This window comes from Dasypus novemcinctus, chromosome 24 (genome assembly GCF_030445035.2).
Source record: "Dasypus novemcinctus isolate mDasNov1 chromosome 24, mDasNov1.1.hap2, whole genome shotgun sequence".
NCBI classification, from domain to species: domain Eukaryota; kingdom Metazoa; phylum Chordata; class Mammalia; order Cingulata; family Dasypodidae; genus Dasypus; species Dasypus novemcinctus.
In genome coordinates, this window is record NC_080696.1 from 16033825 (window position 1) to 16058065 (window position 24241).

Consider the following 24241-nt stretch of genomic DNA (forward strand, 5'->3'; position numbering starts at 1 on the left):
CGAGTCCGACCGGCCACCAATAAATCATTTTTCCTTCTCAAAATCATTCCTGAGTCCTGGCCTTTCACGTGTGGAGCTGGCGCACATGCACATGCGCGCAAGGAGTGCCCTGCCACGCAGGGGTGTCCCCCGCGTAGAGTGCGCCCCGTAAGGAGAGCCACCCAGTGCAAAAGAAGTGCAGCCTGCCCAGGAGTGGCACTGCACACACGGAGAGCTGACACAAGATGACGCAACAAAAAGAAACACAGATCCGGGTGCCGCTGACAAGAATACAAGTGGACACAGAAACAGCGAATGGACACTGAGAGCAGACAACGGGGAGGGTGGGGAAAGGGAGAGAAATAAATAAAAAATAAAAAATAAAAAAAGAAACCATGAATACATATACTGGCTCCAGCTAATGGCTTCCATCATTTGATCTTAGGTTTTTAAATTACAAATATTTCACTACTGTGTAATGGGATAGGTTCTCCATTCATCTTTTAAAAAGCACAAAAGCATATTCCTCTCTTGAAATCAAAACTTAAAATGAATTCAGAACATGATTTTTTTAAGCTCTAGGAGAAAGAGAAAGGTGACTGCTTTCGGTATTCTATTATTTCACAACAATGAAATAATGGGAAACAATTTATGACTCCATCAATTTTCTGATACGACATAGTCCTTGTCAGGTGCCTTTTTTTAAGTGATGCCATAATCCATTTATGCACATTTACTCAATGCCCTTAATGTATTTTGGAGCATCTACATAAGGAAAGGATAATTTTTTAATTTGTCTAAGTAAAAATTTATTTGGGGGCTGTTAGTAGAAAAAATAGATGCTAAAAGCATTAAACACTTTTTTTAAAGTTTCTGGTTTTGAGTAATTCCTAACTCTCAAGATACATGACTCAGTGAAACCTGTGTGCACGTGTGTGCACACGTGTGTGTGTGTGCAAGAGCATACCCACACTCATATGTGGCCTCCCCTTATCACCAGAGCAAACTGTCTGGCACATAGTAGATGCTCAACGAATGTCTGCTGGATGAATAGACCAACTTCTAAACAAGGAACACAGTAACATAAGATTTTGCTTTTGGAAGGCTGACCTAGGCTTGCAAGCTCTGAGCAAGAGGACTGTGAGTTGTCCAGCAAAGGTGCGCTCAGTACATCGGCAGTGGCAGACTCTGCTGGTCCCCGCCGAGCGCCCCTCGGCCCTTACCGTTGCCATGTATGCTGGCCTGACTCCCGAAGGCCACACCTGAACTTCTTTACCTAAGGGCTTTCTTGGCCCCCAAAGTCTCTTCTACCCACCTGTGCAGCAGGCTGGAAGGACCAGGGAGTTACCACCCCAGGGGCAGCACCCTGATGACTGACAAGAGTAGGTAGACCAGTACCCCAGCTCCCTCACCCCCTGGCAGGCTAACGCTAAGATGTGTGTTCTACTCCCTCTCCCACGGCCCCCCAGCAGGGCGTAGCACCCGTTGCCCAATACGCTGTTTGGTCACACGCCTTTTATTGGCACCTTCCCTTCCCTGTCACACGTCACGGTTGTTCCTTAGGACCATCTCCTCAAGGAACTATTTACAGTCAAATCTTTGCTTCAGGAGCTGCATCCCAGGGAGCCCAAACCAAGACAGATACCTTTAAGTTTAACCATGTTATCTCTAACAAAACACTCATCCACCAACAGCATGCTCTTGTGTTTGAAATGGGATGAAAATGAGCCAAATGACATCAATTACCATTTTTGTGCGTGAAATTTAAACATTCTGAGTCTCTAAAGGAACAATGATGAAGAACATGCATCTTTCCTAAATGAGTATGGTCTGGTGGCCATTTAATTGAGCATCCTTCTTAAAATACCCAGGGTCCCTATCCGAAGCATGGCAGACCCACTGTGTGGTTTGGAGCTGGATGTACCCCAGAAACCATGTTCTTAAATCTAACCTTCTCCTGTGGGTGTGAACCCATCATAAGCGAGGCCTTTTTTTTTTTCTTCTTCTTCTTTATTTTCTTTTAAATGTTACATTCAAAAAATATGAGGTCCCCATATACCCCCATCCCCCCTAACCCACACCTCCCAAATCAACAATCTTTTCCATCATCATGGCACATTCACTGCACCTGGTGAATACATTTTGGAGCACTGCTGCACCACATGGACAGTGGTCTACATTGTAGTCTACACTCTCCCCTATTCCACCCAGTGGGCCATGGCAGGACACACAATGTCCAGCATCTGTCCCTGCAGCACCACCCAGGACAACTCCAAATTCTGAAAATGTGCCCACATCATATCTCTTCTTCCCTCTCCCTACCATCAGCAGCTACCATGGCCACTTTCTCCACATCAATATTACAATTTCTTCCCTTACTAATCACAATAGTTCCCCAGCAGAACACCAGTAAGTCCACTCTAATCTATACTCTATTCTTCCATCCTGTGGAAACCTGGGATGGTTAAGTCCAGTCCCCCTCTACATCAAGAGGGGGTTTAGATTCCACTTGGATGATGGATGCAATTCTCCTGCTTGCAGTTGTAGGCACTCTTGGCTCCCTGGTGTGGTGGTTGATCTTCTTCACCTCCCTGTTAGCTGGTCAGGGTAAGTCCAGTAAACCAGAAGGTAGGAGTTGCAAGTCTGCTGAGGCTCAGGGCCTGGCTGTCACATGGTCAGAGATTCAGGTCTCCCGAGTATACACCAACCCAAACACCAACCACAGGTCCGGTAAAAGTAACAGAAGAGGCATGTGTAGAAAGGTCATATCTGAGTCCAACTCCATCACACTCAGGAACACAAACTCCAAAGTAGGGCCAACTGACATGGCCCTGAACTCCAGAGCCATCTGCCATGACCATAGAACCTGTGCGTCTCTAGTCCTCAGGAGAACCAGTATCTGGGTTTCTATCTACTTTGGCTGTCTCTGGTACCCTGCTGAGGCATGCATAAGCATTACCCCTCTGATGACCACCCGGCTCTTTTTTGGAGACTCATAGCCATATAAACTCATTTGTCCTTTCCATTTTCCCCTTTTATTGAAGGTCAAAAGGTAGTTTTTAACACCTGATATTACATGTAGGCTGAGATATTCTGCTGGTCTGAGTTGACCCTTTTACTCAAGGTCTTTTTCTAGTTACATCATCAGCTGGTGCTTGGTAGTAATGCCTCGGCGCCAGGGACGCTCATCCCTGGGAGTCATGTAGCACGCTGGGGGTAAGGTAATGCATTTACACGCTGAGTTTGGCTTAGAAAGTGGCCCCATTTGAGCAACATGGAGGCTCTCAGGAGGTAACTTTTAGGCACCCTGCAGCTCTAGGCCTAGTTCATATTTCAGGCACACAGGTTCATAATCGGAGCCATCAGTATCAAGGGCTCATTGTTGGACCATTCATCTTTACTGGTCTTTGCCAAAGCACTTGGGGGATTGTTGCTGTTCCATTGGGGAATGTGATAGAGCTTCCCTGGCTAGGAACTCAGCACTCTCTCACTATGAAACCACTATGAAAATATCTAAACGTTTTTATGTACTCTGTATACATGTCCTGAAGCAGCCTACATGACAAAAGATTAAATTGACTATCTCAAACAAACCAATCACAAGTAATGAGTCATTAAATCAGTCATTAAAAACCCCCCAACTAAGAAGAGCCCTGGGCCAGAGGACTTCACAGGTGAATTCTACCAAACATTCTGGAAAGAACTAACACCAATTGTGCTTAAACTCTTCTTTAAACTCTTAAAACATCGAAACAGAAGGAACATTGCCCAACTCATTCTATGATGCCAACATTACTCTAGTATCAAAGCCAAACAAAGACACCACAAGAAAGGAAAATTACAGAACATCTCTCTAATGAACCTAGATGCAAAAATCCTCAACAAAATACTTGGTAATCATATTCAACAACACATTAAATGAATTATAAACCATGACCAAGTGGGATTCATTGCTGGTATGCAAGGATGGTTCAACATAAGAAAATCAATTAATGTAATACACCATATAAACAGATTGAAGGAAAAAAAATCACATAATCATATCTATAAATGCAGAAAAAGCATTTGACAAAATACAGCACCCTTTCTTGATAAAAACACTGCAAAAGATTGGAATAGAAGGAAACTTTCTGAACATCATAAAGAGTATATATCAGAAACCCACAGCTAACATCATTTACAATGGTGAAATCCTAACATCTTTCCCTCTAAGATCAGGAACAAGACAAGGATGCCCATTATCACCCCTTCCATTTAACACAGTCTTAGAAGTACTTACTTGAGCACTGAGGCAAGAACCAGACATAAAAGGCATCCAAATTGGAAAGGAAAAAGTCAAAATTTCACTATTTGCAAATGATATGATCCTATACATAGAAAACCCTGAGAAGTCTACAACAAAGCTTCTAGAATTTATGGGTTCAGTAAAATCACAGGTTACAAGATCAATGCGCAAAAATCAGTAGCATATCTATACACCAATAATGAGCAATCTGAGGAGGAAATTAGGAATCAAATACCATTCATAACAGTAAATAAAAAAATCAAATACCTAGGAATAAATTTAACTAAAGATGTAAAAGACTTATACACAGAAAACTACACAACACTTCAAGGAAATCAAAGAAGACCTAAATAAATGGAAGAATATTCCCTGTTCATGGATAGGGAGACTAAATATTATTATGCTACCAAAACTGATCTACAGACTCAATGCTCAATGCAATCCCAATAAAAATCAACACAGCATTCTTTAATGAACTAGAGAAACTAACTATGAAATTTATTTGGTAAGGAAAGAGGCCCTGAATAGCCAAAAACATACTGAAAAAGAAAAATGAAATTGGAGGAATCTGACTTCAAAACATACTACAAAGCTACAGTAGTGAAAACGGCATGGTAATGGCACGAGGACAGACATACTGACCAATGGAACCAAATTGAGAGATCTGATATAGATCATCACGTATATAGCCATATGATATTTGACAAGGCCACCAAACCCTCTCAACTGGGAGAGAATGGCCTCTTCAACAAATGGTGCCTGGAGAACTGGATATCCATATGTAAAAGAATGAAAGAGGATTACCAACTCACACCTTATACAAAAATCAACTCAAGATGGATCAAAGACCTAAATATAAGAGCCAAGACCATAAAGACCTTGGAAAGCAATGTAGGGAAGCCATCTACAGGACCTTGTAATAGTGGGAGCTTTTGATGAGACTACTTCAGGTAAGGGGTGGCCTCCCTCATTCAGATTGGGCCTCCATCCTATTACTAGAGTCCTTTACAAATGGGATGAACAGAGATAGAGAAAACCATGGAAGCAAGAAGCGGAGCACAAGGAAATCCAGATGAGAAGGGAGAAACCAGCAGATGCTGCCATATGCCTTGCCACGTGGCAGAGGAACAAGGATTGCCGGCAGCTGGTCTTTGGGAAGAAAGCAACGCCCTGATGATGCCTTGTTTGTACATTTTCTCAGCCTCAAACTGTAAGCCAAAAAATTCCCATTGCTCATCCTGAACCATTTCACGGTATTTGCTTTAAGCAGCCAAGGAAACTAAAACAGCCCCCTACATTCCCAAGGCCCCTATTAATTAGACAAAGGTTCAAGCAAAGAAAACAGTGTTTTAATTAAGGGTTCACTGGCAAGGCCAGGCAGGTCAACTATGCTCTAATCCAAACAGGAACCCTTGCACTTTTGTCATTTATTCTAAAAAAAAACAAAGCATTTCCCCTAGAGTGGCCCCAGAGACATTTTCTCCAACTAAGCCTGGGCATTTTAAGATGCCCTTTCTTCTACTTCTTGTTTGCCTTCGTCTTTCCGGCCATGGTCTCCACAATCACAGCCGTTTCTTCATACGCCTGAACGCTCTCAGCTGAAAACATCTCAATGGATTCCACAACCTCTACTGTCTCATATGCCAAAACCCTGGGAGGGCTTCCTCCTGGAAGGCTGCTGCTCCCAGGCCCCTGGCCCTCAGCTCCACCCTGATGGGCCCCAGGCTTTTGAGACTGGGGTGCAGACGGTCCCTCTGGACCAGGTGTGACCATGGAACAGGGTCTCCCAGCAGCCCCACCCTCCTGGCCCTCACCCTTCTCCCCCAGCCCTTCCAGCTCTTTTGTGTCTGTCCCATCCCCCTGGTCTGTGGTATGCTGCTCAGCAGGGGGCCCATCTTCTGTCCCCTGGGGATCCCCCTGTCCATTCTCCATAGGGGCCTGGGGTTCCACATGGCTGTCGGGATGTGCAGACACATCCTCAGTGGACACAACCACCCTGCCTCTGGCCGGGATGGAGAAGGAGCAGAACCCGGGCTCCACGTAGCTGGCGTCCCCTGTGACCAGCACGTGCCGCCCTTTGGTGTAGCGCTCCGCTGGGGGCTCCAGCTCGCCGGCGCTTCCCGCCCACCCCTTGACCATCTCACGGAGCTTCCGGAAGGCCTTGCTTATCTGTGCTCCATCTGGCACATCCTCTGGAGCCCCTTCCTGCCCGGGGGGCCCTGCGCCCTGAGCCCCTGGTTCCGGCTCAGGTTCGCCTTCTTCTTTAAGGGCCACCTGCACCCGCCTGGTGTCTTCCAGCCCTTTTAATGGTGTGTCTTCTAAAGTTCCATCCTCTTTGTCTTCATCTGTGATCTCCGTTCTGCTTGGAACGTTCTTGGGAAGGCCTTTTGGTGTTGGCTTTGCTGCTGTTATATCCTGCACGGCTCTGGCGAGATCTAAAAAAATAAATAATTTTTTGAAGGCAGTAAGTCAAGTATAATTGTCAATGCAAGGGAAAGAAAACAAATGCGTTCAAAACTACCCTGACTTTAATCAGAGACCAATGGGCTACACGTGGGGCAAAAGCAATGAGGAAAGAGCCCTGGGTTCATAGTGTCCGAGGTCCAGGCACTGAGGTCCCAGCTCTGCTGACCAGCTGTGCATCTTTGAACAAGTCGCTTGACCTCTCTGGGCTTCCAGAGGGAAGGGTGCTGCTGAAGGCCTCCAGTGCTAAGGCTACGCACGGGGCACAACGTACTGAGACATACAATGCTACTGTGCTGACAGTGTGAACAGCCCCTGCTGGGCTAGTAGTGGACCCTTGGATCCCCCGACTAGACTACGGAAGCCCATTCCACAGAGGCCGTTCTCTCCTCTGATTGCCTCGAAAGACAAACAGCAGAGCCGCCTGTGCCTCTGATGCGCCAGAGTGCGCTCAGGTTTGGGAATATGTCAGCAACCCAGTGTCTCCTTTATGCCACACTTCTCCCAAGTTAAATAAATACGGCCATCCCTTGATCAGCATCTCCTTCCTCCTGAGCAGAAAAGAGCAAAAGATGCTGTGACATTCAGAAATAACATGAATTCCCTCTTCCCAAGGCCATTTCTTTAGACTAGATGGAGAGGAGAAACTAAAAGCTTAAGAATCCAGGGAAAAGAGAAAAACCTTCCCCTGCCTCCCTACACTTCCTTCCTGCAAGCCTAAGGGTTTCTCCAGCCCCTGCACTGGATTAAGATAAAGCAATGGCAGCTGGCAAGGACTTACACAAGATGAAGAGAGAGCTCAGTGAGCAAAAAATGGCAGAAATGGGCATGAAACAACCAGGAGAAGGAGGTACAGAGAGGGAACATGCCGAAGAGACTGGCCAGCTGGGGGCTGATGTGGGCGAGGAGGGGTGTTTGCAGAGTCAGCTACATAATTTCAGGGCCCAGGGGAAAAATGAAGACATGGGGGCCCCTGCACAAAATCACTAAGAATTTCAAGATGGCGACAGCTGAGCATTCAGCCAAGCAAGGGGCCTCAGGGGTGAAGGGCCCTGTGGAAAGCTCGCAAGCATAACTGGGACAAAGTTGGGACAAAATGTAAACAATTGGTGGATCTGGATAACGAGTATAAGGAGCCATGCCTTGGTGTTTTGGCAGCAGAACTGCTGCTTCTCTCAACGATATCCTGACTTGGAAACCCCAATTCCACCAGCTCCTCTGAACTTTCTGAGAAACGTGGACTTCAAGGCCCTGCAAATATGGGCAGCTGACACTCCCGTCGTCTCTAAATGCTGGGTCTGCTCCCTACCAGGGAGATTTAGATGTCTTGCCTGAAACCATCCCAAAAAGCCCAAACACAAGGGCAGAGTCCCGGTCGTTTAGCCTACTGCTCCTCACTTTTGAAAAGAGGAGAAAATGGACAATAATTGGGCATCTGCTCTGCTCTGGACAACAAACAGATTGAGCACCTTTTAATAACATAGTTCATTTCATGTGGGGGAAAGAAATACAAGTCGGTGTCCACATCCGCATGAGCTCACGGGGATCTGCTGCACCTTCAGAGATGCGGCCCACAAGGTGGCTTATGGCCCAATCTGATTTTCTGCTTGCAGACTTCTCCACTCACAGCACCCATGGGACTATGTGGAAAAGGGAAGGAAGGAAACCTCACGTAAAACCATCTAATTCCCAGACGGGTCAGAAGAACGCCACGTGGTTTTTCCATTTTTCACATGTCAGGAAAAAAGCAGAAGCCAGGGCTGGGGTGCGTTACCTTCCCCACCAGAATGAGAGCTGGGAGGCGGCCCGTGGTACTGGGTGAAGAGGGCGATGGGGGTTTCGATGAAGGCAGCACGCAACCTGGCAGGAAGAACCAGAAAGAGCACGGTCACCGTCTTTATCGCTTCAGGTCAAACATGGACAGGGAGCAACGGGGACTCTCGAATGGTAAACAAAAACAAAAAAAGCTTTCTCAAGATCAAACTGCTCGTGAATTACACATCATTTTAAACAGATGACCACACATAATGTCCGCACTGGATGAGGACATAAAGGAAATAATTATTTCTTTGTGCTTAAGTAAAAATTGTGAAACATGCTTAGGGAAAAATTGTAAAGCAGGGAAAGCTTATCATCAAAAATGCCACCTTTCTATTGGACTGTTTTGTTTTGTTGCTTTTTGCTTGTTTGTTTTATAATAAAAGGGTGGCCAGCACAGGCTAAAGTATTTAAGGCAAACAAGACATGGTATTGCCAAATTGTTTTTTCTTAAAGATAATATATATTACAATATAAATACAAAAAAAGTGATTTAAAAAAAACAATTTGGGACAAAATGTAAATAATTGGAATCTGGATAAAGAGTATTCAGGAGTTCCTTGTTCTATTCTTGCAACATTTTTATCACTTGGCTATTATATCAAAATTCAAATTTGCAAACTAACAAAATTACTTTTTGGGGAAGCCCTGTCCCCAAAATAAAAATTTTATTAAGGATCAAGTCTTATTTCAAAAAAGCGTACACAAATCTTTCACACTAACATACACATCATTTGGAATTATGCAAGATACACTGACCAAAACTACAGAAGAAAAGGGTAACTTTACTTTTCTTGTTGAACATTCAAGAGCTCACAGAAAAGATAAAGCACCCAAGTGAAGGAAAGATCTATTCCTTGTGGGATACTTCAGAGGTGTTTCTCTTTTAATTCAACCTAAACCCAGAAATTTAACAAGATTGAAGAATCATGACTTTACAGAGATACAGAGATTCTGAGTTCTCTTACGTGGTGGCAGTCCCCAGTCTTTTCTATAAAGGATAGCTCTAGATATGAGCATTGACATGGCACAGCCATAGATGATATAGATGTAGATGATGGTTAGACAGATAATCTAGAGATAGAAAGAGACAGAGAGAGGTGGAGATAAAGATATAGGATGGAGATGATGGAGACAGAGATAGGAGTTGGAAATGGAGACGATGATGGAGATGATGATGATGGAGATGATGGAGATAGAGGTAGGAGATGGAGATGATGATGGAGATGATGGAGATAGAGGTAGGAGATGGAGATGACAGTGATAGAGACATAGATAGAAGATGGAGATGGGATTGAGATAGATAATGAAGCTGGAGAGAGGGACTTCCCATCTGTCTTGAAATGAGCGGGGCTCAAGTCACAGCTCAGTTATGCAGACGCTGAAATGATGAGTCTGAAAGCCAATTATTGATCATCCCAGCTGCTACGGTGTTTATGTCCCCAGAGACCTGTGGGGCAAGCAAGAGCCTCCCAGATGGGGCCTTTCCTGACCACACTACTTCAGACTTCAAATGCTCCCACCATCACCCCCACCACCACTTCCTCTTCTCTGCCAGAGTTTTCTCCACAGCATTTGTCAGCTGTCAAACCCCTAAGGTTACAAACTCACTCATCATCTGTCTCCCCTACCAGTATGGCAGCTCCATGAGGTTCTGGATTTGGGTTTTATTCCCTATCACATCTCCACTGCCTAGAACTGTGTCTGACACAGAGTAGGTGCTCAATAAAACGAGAAAGGCGCGAGGATGAGGAACTGAGCATGTGCTCCCTTCCCGCTCTGTCCATCACAAGCACACCTGTTGCCTTCATTCTCGATGATGCGGTGATAGCGGTCCAGCTCGTTCTTCAGGGTCTGCAGGGCAAGGGTCAGCTGCCGGCAGTCACAGGAAGCCCTCTCCAGAACCCTCTCGCTGTCTTCAATCTCCTTCTGCAGGATCTCAATCTGCTCATTATAGAGCTGAATCTCGTCGTCGTAACACTCGTGGGCACTTTTAATAGCTTGTTCCAGAGTCGCTGTCTGTGGGCAAAGATGCCTGTAAGGAAAGCCGTCCCCCCGCCTCCCCTAACACCGCGTCTTCTCCCGAAGAACCTGGCTCCACACATGAAGGCTTATTTGTTCTGTTGCTTGTTTTCCTGCCAGTAAGGGATCAGCCCTGAATCACTTTGGAATCCTCCGGCCAAGGAGGAATATGCACACTGAGCTGGTTTCCCCTTGGAGAAGCAACAGCGCCCTTCCCAAAGGACAAACCCAGAAAATAAAACCTACCTTGCTCTCCATGGAAATATATGTGCAGCTCAAATTCAAGTCATTTTAATAAATTCATGTAAATCTGATAGCCTTCACATTTGAATAAACTAGTATAAATCAAAGAGCTAAAAAAAGTAAACAAGAACTTATAGGGGAGCAAGTGTAGCTCAGTGGTTGAGCACATGCTTCCCATATACAACGTCTTGGGTTCAATCTCCGGAACCTCCTAAAATAATAATAATAATAATAATAATAATAATAATAACTAAAGGGGGGATTTTCCTTCCTCACTTGGTCACTACGGTGCTTTAATTTGCTCCTGATTTTTGATCAGTAGAGTTACATCTATGTTTTGGTAGCTAAAATGTGGTGTGTTAGCACTTGCGTATACATAAAATAACTTTAGGAAAACACAATTTATATACTAATCCAGGGCAACTAAAAATGAAGGCAGGAAAATAGAAAGCAGTCGTCTTACAGTCATTCCTTTTTTTGGAGGTACGGGCATTGAGCCAAGGACCTCATACATGAGAAGCAGGTGCTCAACCACTTGAGCTAATCTGCTCCCCTCTTATATTCACTTTAAGGGCTTTCAGCAGTGCATGAAGACTTATAAATATGCTTATTTATAAATGTCGTGTTTGTAGCTGTGACTTCTATACAACCTCATTTTCTCAGGTAGGAAAGGCTGTGACACGCAAGATCCTGAAAAACAAAACAAAACAGCACAAAACACACCAAGCTCGCTTCTCCCTGGAGCAGCGCGTTGGAATCGCATGGGCATTTGGGGAGGACGCAGACTCTGAGGCGGCAGGTCTGGGGCGGGGCCAGGGGTTCTCCTGTTACGCTCCAGGTAGTGCTGATGGCCAGAGCCACACAGCAAGGGGCCGACGGCGCCTCCGTTCAACCTGAGGAGTGTCCACAACGAGGCATCTCACTCTTCCAGACCCAAGCATCACTCAGACCATCAGGATGAGCGCTCCTACTGCTACAAATTCTCCACTCAACGTGGATTTAGCGCCATCTCTTAAAAGAGTGAGGTTCCCTAAACGATGATTTTGGGGGAACTAACTTAAAAGGCTTTCTAGGAGCACACCAGTTGCATCATTAAGGAAAGAAAGAAGCGGGGGAAGGTGGCCGGGAGGGGAGGAAGGCAGGAGGAGGTACAGGTACTTGGGGGAGATGCCTGCCCAGCACCTGTCGCCCCCATCTGCTGTCAGCCCCCGTCCCACCCACAGAAAGACTCCCAGCAGCCGCAGGCCCCCTCCCCTGAGCCGAGCTGTCAGAACCAGGAGTGGACCTGACTCGGGCCGGCCAGACCGCCCCTGGGGGCTTGGAAAGGCGTCGCAGAGAGAGCAGCAAGCTGGCGGCAGGGTCTCCACCCCCCAGCACGCAGACTTGGAGCCCAAGGCTTTGCGCATGGAGAAGCTGGGAAAGGCGATGCTTCAGAGAGGCTGAGACACGACACTGAAGAGCAAAGATGGACAGACAGACTGGCCAGAGAAGAAAGAGGTGGAGAGGGAGACAGAGAGCGACAGCAGCTGCCGCGGAGTCTGGTTCCTGGTTCCTGCTGCATGTCCTGCTCGCAAATTTCATAACCAGCCTGCCATGCCCTTCGCCTTGGAGAAAAAGAGTATCTTTACGATGGAGAAAGCTGGCAGGCACCACCTGGCATCCTTGGAATTCCTGCCAAACAGACATACTGCCTTTCTATTCCCGAGAAAACGTCACAGAAACCAAAACGGAGGGCGTTCCACCAAATCCCTAACCTGGGCTCTGCAAAAGGATCAAGATCCCAAAAGGCAAAACCATGCAACAGAATGACATAAAGGCGACATGGCACCTACATGGAGGCAGGATGCTGACCCAGGTAAAAAACGCGAGATTTTAGAAAGGTCTATAATTCACTAACAGTACTGGGTCAAGGTTATTTTCTGGGTTTTCCTCATTGTACTACGGTTATTAAGATGCTCGCATCTGGGGAAGCTGGTTGAAGAGTACACGGGAAATCTGTGCACTATTTTTGCAACTTTTTAGAAGTCTAAAATTATTTCAAAATAAAACAGAACAGGGCCCTTTCTGTTTAAGCCAGTTTGATCTGGTTTCTGCTCGTCCTTTTAAAAATCTCCATTCAGGCAGACATCTCTAATGCCAAATACCAAATCACACCCGAGGACTTGGTATCTACCAAGACCAGAGTGTTTATTGGGCTTTTTACACACTTGAGCCAACACTTCCAAGAAATAAAGGGATTTAAAAGACCTCTCTAAGCAATGGCAATTAAATGCAGCACGTGATACTCTACTGGATCCAATAATGGAGAAAATGCCCAAAAGGGCCCTACTGGGAAGCATGAAAACCCAGATTCTAGACTGTGAGCTTTCCATCGACGTCACATTTCTTGAACTTACCTGTACTAAAGATGGTCACACAGACGATTATCCTTGTTCTTAGAAAATGTGCAGCCAATGTTTAAGGAGACTCATGTATGAAACCTACTCTCAAAGGTTTAGAAAATTGATGGTAGATGGATATAGATATAGATGATGGACGGATGGATGGATGATGGCTGGATGGATGGATGATGGATGGAATGATATGACAAATGTGGCAAAATGTTAAAAGCTGGTGGATCTGGATATCTGGGTGGGCTTTGTATTATTTTTGCAACAGTCCTGTAAATTTGAAATTCCTTCAAAATGAAAGGTTTAAGGATTGAATCTCAAAGACAAGAAGGCATCCATGAACAAATGAGTCATGAAGTCTCCGTCTTCATGCAGAGGTCTGAAGAGCAAGCCTGCTGGATGCTGGCCCAGTCAGAACCAGAGCAGGGAGCGGCCGGCCCAGCATCAACAGGCCCTTGGAGCAAACCTTTGCAATCTCCCAGACGTTCAGGAAAGAGCGTGTAGATTTTTTAAGTATGCATATTCAATAAACATTTCAAGGAAGAAAAAAAAAAAAAGGGATGGATGGGAAAACCTCTAGATTCCAACTAATTGCAGAGTGTGGCCCTTATTTGGATCCCAATTCAAACAAACTGAAAAAACTATTATGAAAAAGGCCCTGTTATTAGTCAGCCAAAGGGGTGCTGATGCAAAATTACCAGAAGTCTATTGGCATTTATAAAGGGTTTTTATTTGGGGTAGAAGCCTACAGTTCCCAGGCCATAAAGCATAAGTTACTTCCCTCACCAAAGTCTGTTGCCACATGTTGGAGCAAGACGGCTGCAGACATCTGCAAGGGTTCAGCCTCCTTCTTCCTCTGAAGGCTCTGTCGTCCCAGCTCCTTCCAACATCAGCTGATGGCTGAGGTAAGTCTCTTCTCTCTTGTTTCTCTCTGGGCTCAGCTGCTCATGGCTCTGGTCTCTGCAGCTGCAAACTATCAGGCGAAAGGCCGGTCTCTCTTTCTGGGGCCTCTGCTGTGTCTAATGGAGCCTTCTCTGTGTCCTCACATATCTTCTTCTCTGTGTTCTTCCCCTGTGTGTTTACTTCCCGGGGCTCCAACTCAAAAACTCCAAATTCCTTTCTCTGTGGTGCAGTTTCTTTGTGAGTCCCACCCACCAAGGGGGTGGGGACTCAACATCCTACTGATGTGGCCCAATCAAAGCCTCAATCATTATTTAATCAAGTAAAAGTGAAACCTCTGAATCCAATATAATCTCACATGCCCAGGGGAACAAAGCAGTTTACAAACATAATCCAATATCTGTTTTTGGAATTTATAAACACTATCAAGCTGCTATAGGTTCCATACTTTGTGATTCCATTTATATGACATACTGGAAAAGACAAAACCGTAAGGATGGGAAACAGACCAGTGGGTGCCAGGGGCTGGGGTGGAAGAAGGGCTGACTACAAAGGGCAGCACAGGGGACTGGGGAGCGGGAGTGTAGAACTGTCATATGTCTTGATTGTGGGGGTAGTCACCCCACTGCATGCCTTTATCAAGAGGGATGAAATACACTAAAAAGAGCAATATTCACTGTAGGTAAACATTACTTCAATAAAAAAATTAGGGAAGCAGATGTGGCTCAACCAGTTGGGTCCCTGCCTACCACACAGGAGGTCCCAGGTTTGGGTCCCGGTGCCTCCTAAAGAAGACAAACAGATGCTGCACCCACCGCAACAAGCTAGATACCACACCGCGGCAACAAGCAGATGCCTAAATGAGCAGATGCCATGAGCCAGCAGATGCCGCAGCCCACAAGAGGATGTGGCTCAGGCCGCTGGGCACTCGCCTCCCACGTGGGAGGTCCCTGTGCCTCCTGAAGAAGGTGAGGAAACAATGAGCCAAGAGAACAAGAGAACCATCTAGGGGAGGGAAGGGATAAATTCAAACAATAAAATTTTTTTTTAATTATGACAATTGGAAATTTGATCTCTGGACATTTGATGACATGATAAAAATTATTGCTCACTTGTAAAGGTGGGTTTATGGCCTGTAGAGGGAATCCTTACCCACAGATATACACAGTGAGCTCTCAGGATGGATAAAAGGATATGATGTCTGGAATTTGCTTCAAAGTTATATGGGGGCCGTGCAGGGCGTGTAGCCAAGAGAAGAGGGGCCACGTGTGGCTAGCTGCTGGGGATGAGCGGAAGGGTTCACAAGCAATACCTGTGCTAAGACGGGCGATGCACCAACCTCACAGCTCCCTTATGCAGGAGGGTGTTTCAGTTTGCTAAAGGCTGCAAAGGCAACATACCAGAAATGGCTTGTCCTTTATATCGGGGATTTATTAAGGTAAAAGCAACAGTTCTGAGGCGGTGAAATGTCCAAATAAGGCTTCATCAGAGACGCAGTCTCACCAGTTGCAGCTGAGGGTGGCATCATCTCCAGAGGCCCGTCTTGGAGCTCAGCTGTGGGCGACCCAGCGCCCGGCGGGCGTGATGGCGGCCGCCCATCTCCCAGCTTCGAGCTGCTCCGTGGCCTGGGCTCTCGGGGGCCTCTTTCCGTGCCTTGGTGTTCCGCCGAGCCCAGCCTCCGGCCGCAGGACCTCTCCTTCTGTCTCTTGAGGCTGCTTCTTGTGTCTGTGGCCCTTTCACTCTGTTTGTAAAGGACTCCAGAAAGAGAACTGAGGCCCGTCCTGAATGAGGTGAGTCACGGCTCAGGCTAAGACCCCACTTGCTGGTGGTTACTGGGAGACAGAATGAGGGTTGAGAACGGGAGCTGGTGCTTCACGTATGTAGAACTTTTAATAAGGTTTGTTGTAAAAGCGTGGAAGTGAATAGAGTTGATAGTTACACATTATAGTGAGTATAACTAATGCTGCTGGTTTATAAATATGCGTGTGGCTAAAAGGGGTAGTCTAGGGACATAAATCTCAGTTCAAAGGAAGCTAGAGGATAATCTAGGGACTGTAACACTGATTTCAGTGGTGGATGAAGACTGTGGTTACGAGTATAAATATAAAACTGTTCTTTTACAAAGAGTTAAGAATACGGTGGGGAAGCGGATTTGGCTCAACGGATAGTGTCCACCTACCACATGGGAGGTCCACAGTTCACCAGCATGGTTTTCATAGTCCAATCATTTCAACTAATCACCAGGAGGGGGGCTGTTCACGAAGAACAACATGAGCCCCACTTCGCCAGCTCCCGGGCGGCTGGAGGAGACTGGACCCTCCCTCTCGGAGCCAAGGGACAGGTGCTGGAAACCTCAGGAGGGGCAGGAGAGGAGGGCCCCCAAACAGCCCAGGGTCTCCAACACTGGACAGAGAGGCAGGGCGGGGGTCTGGGCCCTGCCGCCAACCCTGAAGTTGATCCTGAGGGAGGGTGACCGCCGGACCACCTATGTCTGCCTCCCCCGTGAGGCCCCGCGCTGCGTTCCCCTCGGCGGTGGAGGCTGCGTGGAAGCACAGCAGCCAGGCGCCAGGCTCGCCTTCGCGCAGCGCGTGTCCACAGGGGCGCAGGACAGCTGCCTGCACCCCCTGGAGGAGGGAGGCCCTGCCTCAGTGCTCTTAGGGCCCCAGAGGCCTTTGGGTCCAAGGCCTTTTTAAAAAGGGAAAACTGAAGAACTCAGTTGTTCTTGGTTCTGTGTCCAGATGACACCCTGCTTTTCCAAGGTCTACCACTAGAGGGTGCCAAGTGACTTACGTGAGAAACGATACCGCGGTGGTCCAGACTTAGCAAGCACTGCGACTTTTCACCTCCCTCTCACAGATAGGAACAGTCTCTGCAATTGAGGGGGGCAGAATTGCCCGTCCCTCCCTTTCCACGTGTAAGAAGAACCTCTCGAGGGGTCCTCCCTGCGGCCTCTTCAGCTTAATCGCGGGAGGAAAGGGACCCTACCTGGGCAGCTGCTCCTTCCAGCCCGGGGACGTGCCCCTGAACTGTAGCCACATCATCACCCCGAGGGTTAGTTAACGCAGAGGGGCTGGGCCCACCCCACTGTCCCCGCATCTTTGGGTCAGGGGCGGGCCCTGAGAACCCGTGTCTCTATCAAGTCCACAGGCGATGCTGCTTGTCCAGGGACCACACCCGGAACCCCTGCGGTGGAGGGTTCTGGAAGCATCTGATGCCCTAACCACAGGCGGCACTAGCCGCCTCAGCCCTGCCAGGCTGGCGCCCCTCAGGCTACAAGGGGCTCCCCACCCCCATCACCCCCCCAATACGGTACAGCCTTTGCTAAGGGGTCATGTGGCCAAACCTCCTTTGACCCAGGCTTAGCTACTCCACTAAGCCACTAAAATCGTTCAAAAGCAGCGAAAAGACGGCCGTGAACATTTCTCTGAACTCAGGAGAACATTCTGACCCAAGCTGGGACCCACCTCCACAAGTGTGATCCCTGCTGAGTCAGAACCCTGGGCCCAGCCTCTGTGCTGGACTTTGGCCCTTGTGACCTTTGCCCCTCAGGGTTACAGCCACATATATGTTACATTCCACGGAAAGAGGGGCTGCGGGTGTAATCCGGGTGACAAATCAGTTAACCTTTAAAAAAATAAGGAGATCCTTCTGGATTATCCCTAATTCCATGAGCCCTTAAAGGCAGGAATTCTGGTTGCCTAAGAAGGGGTCAATGCAGCAGTGCTGGCTTTGAGGACGGCAGGGACCACGAGCCAAGGAATGTGGGTGATTATGGAAACCAAGAACAACAACTGGCCAACAGCTGGCCAAGAAGCCAGGGCCAGAGCCCAACAGCCTCCTAGTTCTGACTTCTGCTCACTATCCGAAGGAGCCCGGGAGTCCCCCAGAGGAGGGTGCAGGCACCCCACACCCTCAGCTCAGCCTTGGGAAACCTGGGGCAGAGAACTGGGCCAAACCTGCCCAGACCTGTGACCTACAGAGCTGTGCATTTTAGGCCCATAAGTTTGTGGCAATTCATTAGGGGAGCAATCAAAAACTAGTACAGGAAGCGGCAGTGGCTCCATCAACTGGGCTCCCCTCTACCATATGAGAGGCTCTGGGTTCACTTCCCAGGGCCTCTTTGTGAAGGCAGGCTGGCCCGTGGGCCACGGAGAGCTGACCGCCCGCGCCCGCAGAGAGCAGGTGCAGCAAGATGATGCAACACAGGGAGATAAGCAGACACAGAAGAACACACAGCGAATGGACACAGAGCAGATAGCAAGCAAGCTGCAAAGGGGGGAATAAATAATAAATCTTAAAAAAAAAAAACTAGTACAACTTCTGTTTTAGCAGAAATTGTTTTAGAGCTTGTTACTTAATATAAGCACATGTATTATGATGTAAGAAATGGTTTTGTCATATGTTGATACCTGCAATTCAATATAATTGGTTTCCTTTTATCTGCGGATCTACCTGACGCCTTTAGCAACATTTTTCTAAGTAGGGGTTCCCAGGCTCCCCTAGACTCCTGCCGCAGGTGGGGGACAAAAGAGAAGGTTGAGACTCCTGCTTCAGAGTGACAGCAACATCTGAGTAAGACTAACAAGTCTTTCTGTAGCAATTAAGGGGAGAAACAGGTGACCAACTAAGTGGTTTTGTTTCACATTTGCAGAAACTGGGTTAATCCTTCATAAAATTTATTTTTACATTCAACAAATACACAGAGAAAGAGAAATGTTTCTTTCTGCCTTGGAACTGGAGCTTACCAGGCGAGGCAGGGCTTTCATCCTTCTCAGTTTCTAGGGCAATGCTTTTCAACTTTAGCACCAGGATGACAAGAAACACATCTGACATTACCAGCCATCTACACACACAAATATTTGTGTGTATCCAAACAAATATATACTTCCAAATATACATGTATTTAAAACAAAGGTTTCACAAACAAATCCTATCTTTTTGCTTGAGGCATTGTTATTTCTTATTCTATTTTACTCTAGTATAGTCAATTTCTTTTTTTTTTTTTTAAGATTTATTTTTCATTTCTCTCTCCTTCCCCAGCTCCTCCCCACCCTGTTGTCTGCTCTCTGTGTCCATTCGCTGTGTATAATCTTTTTTTTTTAATGCCAGGTGATTCCCCTGAATTGATTTTCTAACCCAATAACGAGTTGTAACTTGAGATTTGATAAACATTGGTCTCTAGGTCTTGCTTCCCATTTTTCCAATCACGCCCGTGCACATAGTTGTGTTTGCACATATACACACATACACACACACACATACATGTACACACACTCACAAATTTCTGCCTATAGGCAAAAACTGACTACCAACACAAGCACTTTCCCTGGTTTGCCATCAAATTCCAAAGGAGACATTTTAAGTTAATGAAAAGAGAAAGCAGCAGCACATATTTGAGCAAATATACGCTAAAAATCCCACTGTGTCCATTTCCTCTTATTCTGAGACTAACATGAGCAAAAAGAATCAATTTGTTTTGTAAACTCACAACTTCTCTAATTAAACAAAGTAAATTTCAATTTTTTTTTTTTAGGAGGTACCAGGTGAACCCAGGACTTCGTGCATGTGTAGCAGGCACTCAAACCACTAAGCTACACCTGCTCCCCAAACTCTAAACTTTTAAAAAATTATTTCTTTTAATGTTGGTTAAGAGTTTAATAGATCACCATATTTTCATATACCATTTTATGATAAAGGTTAATTTTTGTGAAAGGAGAAAAAGACAGCATTACCCTTGGAAGGAGGGATGATAACACGAAGGGGGCACGAGGGAAACTCTTGGGGGCTAGGACTTAGGTTGCCCAGGACGTTGCCAGTTTTGGCACTGACAGCCCTGTGTCCTGGGAAACCCACCAGTCCTGGGCAAAGCCCACAGGATGTCGTTTCTTGATCTGAGTGCTGGGGACCCACAGGTGAAAGGCAGGGGGGCTGGAGACCCACTGTGCGCTTCTCTGTCCGTAGCACTTCAACAAGGTTTTGTAACACCGTTTAACTTTCCAGGGGCTCACTACTCGGGGCATCACACGGGGTAGGCAGAGGGGTGGGTACCTCGGCCTGCAGCTTGGATCTCTGCGCCTGCAGGTGGGCCAGGGCGCCCTGGTTCTCCTCCAGCTCGTTCTTCAGGACGGCCACTTCCCGCTCAGCCAGGAGCTTCTCCTGCACAAACAAGGCCAGACTCAGCACCTCCCGCACTCTCTGGTGCCCCCGGAGATCTACGAGAGGAGAAGGCCCAAGACGGCAGGACCAGCGGCCAGGGCTAAGGTCTCTTCCCTTTGTCTCGCCTCCAAGTCTGGGTGAGTGCACAGCACACGGGCCCAAGTGTCAGGAGACCCAAGGTTGAGTCAAGAACTGGCTAAGGGCCTTTGGACTTGGGCTAAGGTATCTGACCTCTCAAAACCTCCTTCTAAAAGAAGGAAAACGTGCAGTGTGGATCCTTGTTCAGCTCTAATTCTGTGTCTGTGAACGTGGTGCATTTAGTCTGTTCTCTGGGCCCAGGCCTTGGACCAAAACTTGGCTGCAGCTCAAGGCAGAGCCATCAGGGCCCTAAAGGATGGCAGGGAAGCAGAGAGCCCCAGCAACGCTCCTTGCAATGACCTGGAAGGAAAGGAAGCTCCTCCCTCAGCCTTTCTCCACGCTCAGCCAAGCCAGCACCCCATTCCCAAGCATCCTGACTGTTGTCCATCCAAAAATATCGAAAATGCTTCGCAAATGCCCGACCGTGCAACGATAGTGCTTTCTGACACCAAGGGTGCTGACGCAAAGCCACACAAGAGCAAAAAGCAAACATACACCCAAGGGCTTCCCGGGCTCCAGCCCACACCTGCAAGGCAGTCAGTGCCCTCCTCCCAAATGCCTGGCAAATGCCCAGACCCGGAGAGAACTAGAGCGGGATAAGCGCAAGAAAAGGAAGTAAGCGCGGCCCGACCGCGTGGGCAGGGTGGGATTCGGGGCTTGAGCAGCGGAAGCGCCTCATCGGGGTGCGCTCACCCCTATGCCTGCTATGCCTGAGCTCTCGGGGCCTGGAGGCATCACCTCCCTCAGTCTGTCTGTATCTCTCTCTGGCCCTCAGCCCCTACCCTCAAAGCTGTAGGCAAGGGGGTGGCTGGGAAGGGGTTTCACATCCTGTATTACTAATTTATGGGGGAATCTGCAAATATTCTACACTTTGCCAATTCCAGGTCTGCAGCCTTGTTGATGAACACAGTGCCAACACTTACACCACCTCTCACCTGGCCGCTGCCCTGCTCCCAGGGCCCTGACTCTCCTTTCTGCTTAGCTCACAGTCCCCTGCCCCCAAGTCTGCCCCCAGGGTGCCCTGCACAGGAGGAAGCCCTTGGATGCTTCTTGAAAAGGAAGCCAAACAGCCCTCCAGCTGGTGGCTGGCCTGGCACTCGGCTACGACAGGGTGCTCCCTACTTAGAAACAATGCCACCAACCTTGGAAGATGTCACTCTGGGAGCTGGGCAAATGGAATCAAAATAAGACTACCCCATCATTGTGCCTGAGCATAGGCCAAAAAGAAACACCCCAAAAATGTCAGGACACCTGCTTCCCTACTAACAAGAGTGCTGCCTTTTCTTTACCGATGACAGGCTTGGCCATGCTCCATCCTCCCCCCTCCACCCCAGGGCTATCCCCCTCTTTCTGAGAACCCCCCCCCTGCTGACAGACCCCTCCCCAAATCACCTAGCACAGACACAAATCCCATCACTGAGATGCCCCACGCCTCTCCCTGGCGTGCACTCTAACTCGCTGCAGTAAATAATAAACCCAACTTTATTGACCAGAGGCGTGCCCCAGGGGCCTTTGGCCATGGCCTTGACATTATTGCTTTACTGGCACATTAACCGAGGGACCTGTGCTCCTAGGGAACAACGCTCACCGCAGCCTGTTTGTGCAAAAGGGACTGACACATTGTCTAGGACAGTAACCAGAATCGATGAAGCAAACCTGAAAGCAACCACCTAACTCCTATATAGAATTTTCAGGCTAAGGTTAATTTTTTAAATGTGTCGTTTTCTCGATCAGTGCTTCTCAAACGCTAGTGTGCCAACAAATCACCGGGGAGCTTGCTAAAATGCAGCTTCTGACTCAGTAGGTCTGAGATGGAGCTGGAGTCTGCATTTCTAACAAGTTCCCAGTCAATGCTAATTCTATGATATTAAAATAAGCCCAGACCATCTCTGTGTTCTTCCAACTACAAAGAATTTTATTACAAGGAAAGAGAGTATATGATTCAAAATGTGTGCCCTGATACAAAACTCCTTTGAATTGGAGGGGGGAAATGCAATTGAAAAATAAAAATAAGGTGTCCTTTTGGAAAGGAATCTCTGACAAAGAAAATGAAGGCTTAGGAAAAACTATTTCAGGCTTTTGCAGCAACCTCGGTTCCATTAATTAAAGAGAGCAGGAACCTGAAATAATTGGTGAGCAACTGGGAGGGGAATATCCCCATGAAGGCTAAAAATGAGAAGCAACTTCCCTGCCTCTTCCATGTTACTTGGCCACATTCAAAGATGTGTCCTAAGATTTCTTCAGTTTTAATACAGAAAACAATTTAGTTCAAACAACAAAAAATGTCAAGCAATCAGCTCTCCTAGCCCACCTGCTCCCAGACTGTCTCCACGTTGGAACCACCTGGGGAGGAGCTCCAAGGCAGGGAGCACGGAGGGCCCCACCTCCCTGGAGGCTGGTTTCACTGGCTTGGGGCTTGGCCTGGGCACGGGGATTCCAAGTGCAGCCAGGATTGAGAACTACTTTCCTAGGCCGTCCTCACAAAACAAACAGAGCCTTTCCAGGTGACCAGTCCACCAGACCTCTTCTCAGCCCACCACAATCTCTGGAGAAGGGGTACATGTTACATTTTTGTCTTAATGTGCATCCTTTTCAGTTAATTTTAAAGATATCATGCATCACAAAATTCCACTAGCAGCATAAGGGAAAAAAATATGTTAATATCCTCCTGAGCAGCTAGAGAGCTAGGAAGAAATTTGGCACATTATGTTGAGAAGAATGTTTTCTATCCAAATCCCTACCTTTTAAATATCAGCTTCAATAATCTTTATGCTTTTCAAATAGTTTTCACACCACCAACTCAGATCATCATTAAGTATAGTACAGACTTGAAAATATATTCCCTAACTGAGGCTCTCCATTAAAAATTTATGATCAAATTGATAAGGGAAATAAGAAACACCCCAGTTTTTTTAAATGAGCAAAAAATGTGAGCAGATACTTCAACAAAGATATATGGATGGCAAATAAGCTCATGAAAAGGTGCTCAACATCTTTTTCATTAGGGAAATGCAATTTTAGAAACACACCATTCCTATTAAAATAAAAAGAACAAAAGCCACAAACCTTCCATTATCAAGTGCTGGCAAGGATGCAAAGCAACAAGACCTCTCATGCAGAGCTGGTGGGGACATACCCATTTTGGAAAACATTTTGGCAATTTCTTATAAAGAAGACAAGGAAGCCCCTGCTTCTCAAGAGGAAATACCGTGTAATAGAACATAAGCCTGAACTCCAAATCTGAAGGGCCCCTGCATGCCTGCCTGATGCCTTTTCCAGGGGACCCAAGGTGGGGTTGCAAGGAAATTCTCCAGATATGAGTCCCCCCCCAGGATGGGTTTGCCTTCCCTGCAGCCTCGCTCAGATTCTTACCTCACTCATCCCATCCATAATGGCAGAAGCTTGAGGAGTGGTCTGGATAATCTGCTGGAGGACACTGACATAGGTTTGAATTTCCAGAAGATTCTGTTGGGGTGGGGAAAGGGAAAGCATCATTACACATGAGCTGCCCGGGTTCTTCCCTCCAGCACTAGTGATCCAGGGATGACTGTGATTGCAGGTCCCACCAGAACACACAGGACAGGCGATGTTCCAGGAGAGGCTGGTGAATCTGCTGCCCCTTCCGGCCCCGCCCGCCACATGCCCATTACCGTGGGGGGGGGCACATCGCATCCCCTCCGCCCTCACAGTGACAGTGGGGCTGACGAATATGCTGAGGCTTGGCTTATTTTGCATTTGCTCCCAGTTACCTGGATGCTGTTTGCTGCTTTCTTCCTGGAGCCCTGGATGGCAGGGGCATGAGACAAAAGCAGGGATGGAGAAGGAAGAAGCCCTGGAGGGGACAAGA

The 24241-nt window shown here is 47.3% G+C and overlaps 1 protein-coding gene across 1 annotated transcript in view; it reads right to left on the reverse strand.

Annotated features, from left to right (window-relative positions):
* Positions 1-1967: 1967 nt before the first annotated feature.
* The window catches only part of BFSP1 (beaded filament structural protein 1), a 34838-nt gene continuing 12564 nt past the window's right edge, over positions 1968-24241 (reverse strand). The window contains exons 4-8 of the mRNA XM_004472394.3: positions 23767-23859; positions 20149-20256; positions 10344-10564; positions 8502-8587; positions 1968-6699 (exon numbers count right to left, since the gene is read on the reverse strand). Of these exons, the coding sequence (XP_004472451.2) occupies positions 5783-6699; positions 8502-8587; positions 10344-10564; positions 20149-20256; positions 23767-23859 (1425 nt within the window). The 3' untranslated portion in view covers positions 1968-5782. The remainder of the gene's footprint in view (positions 6700-8501; positions 8588-10343; positions 10565-20148; positions 20257-23766; positions 23860-24241) is intronic.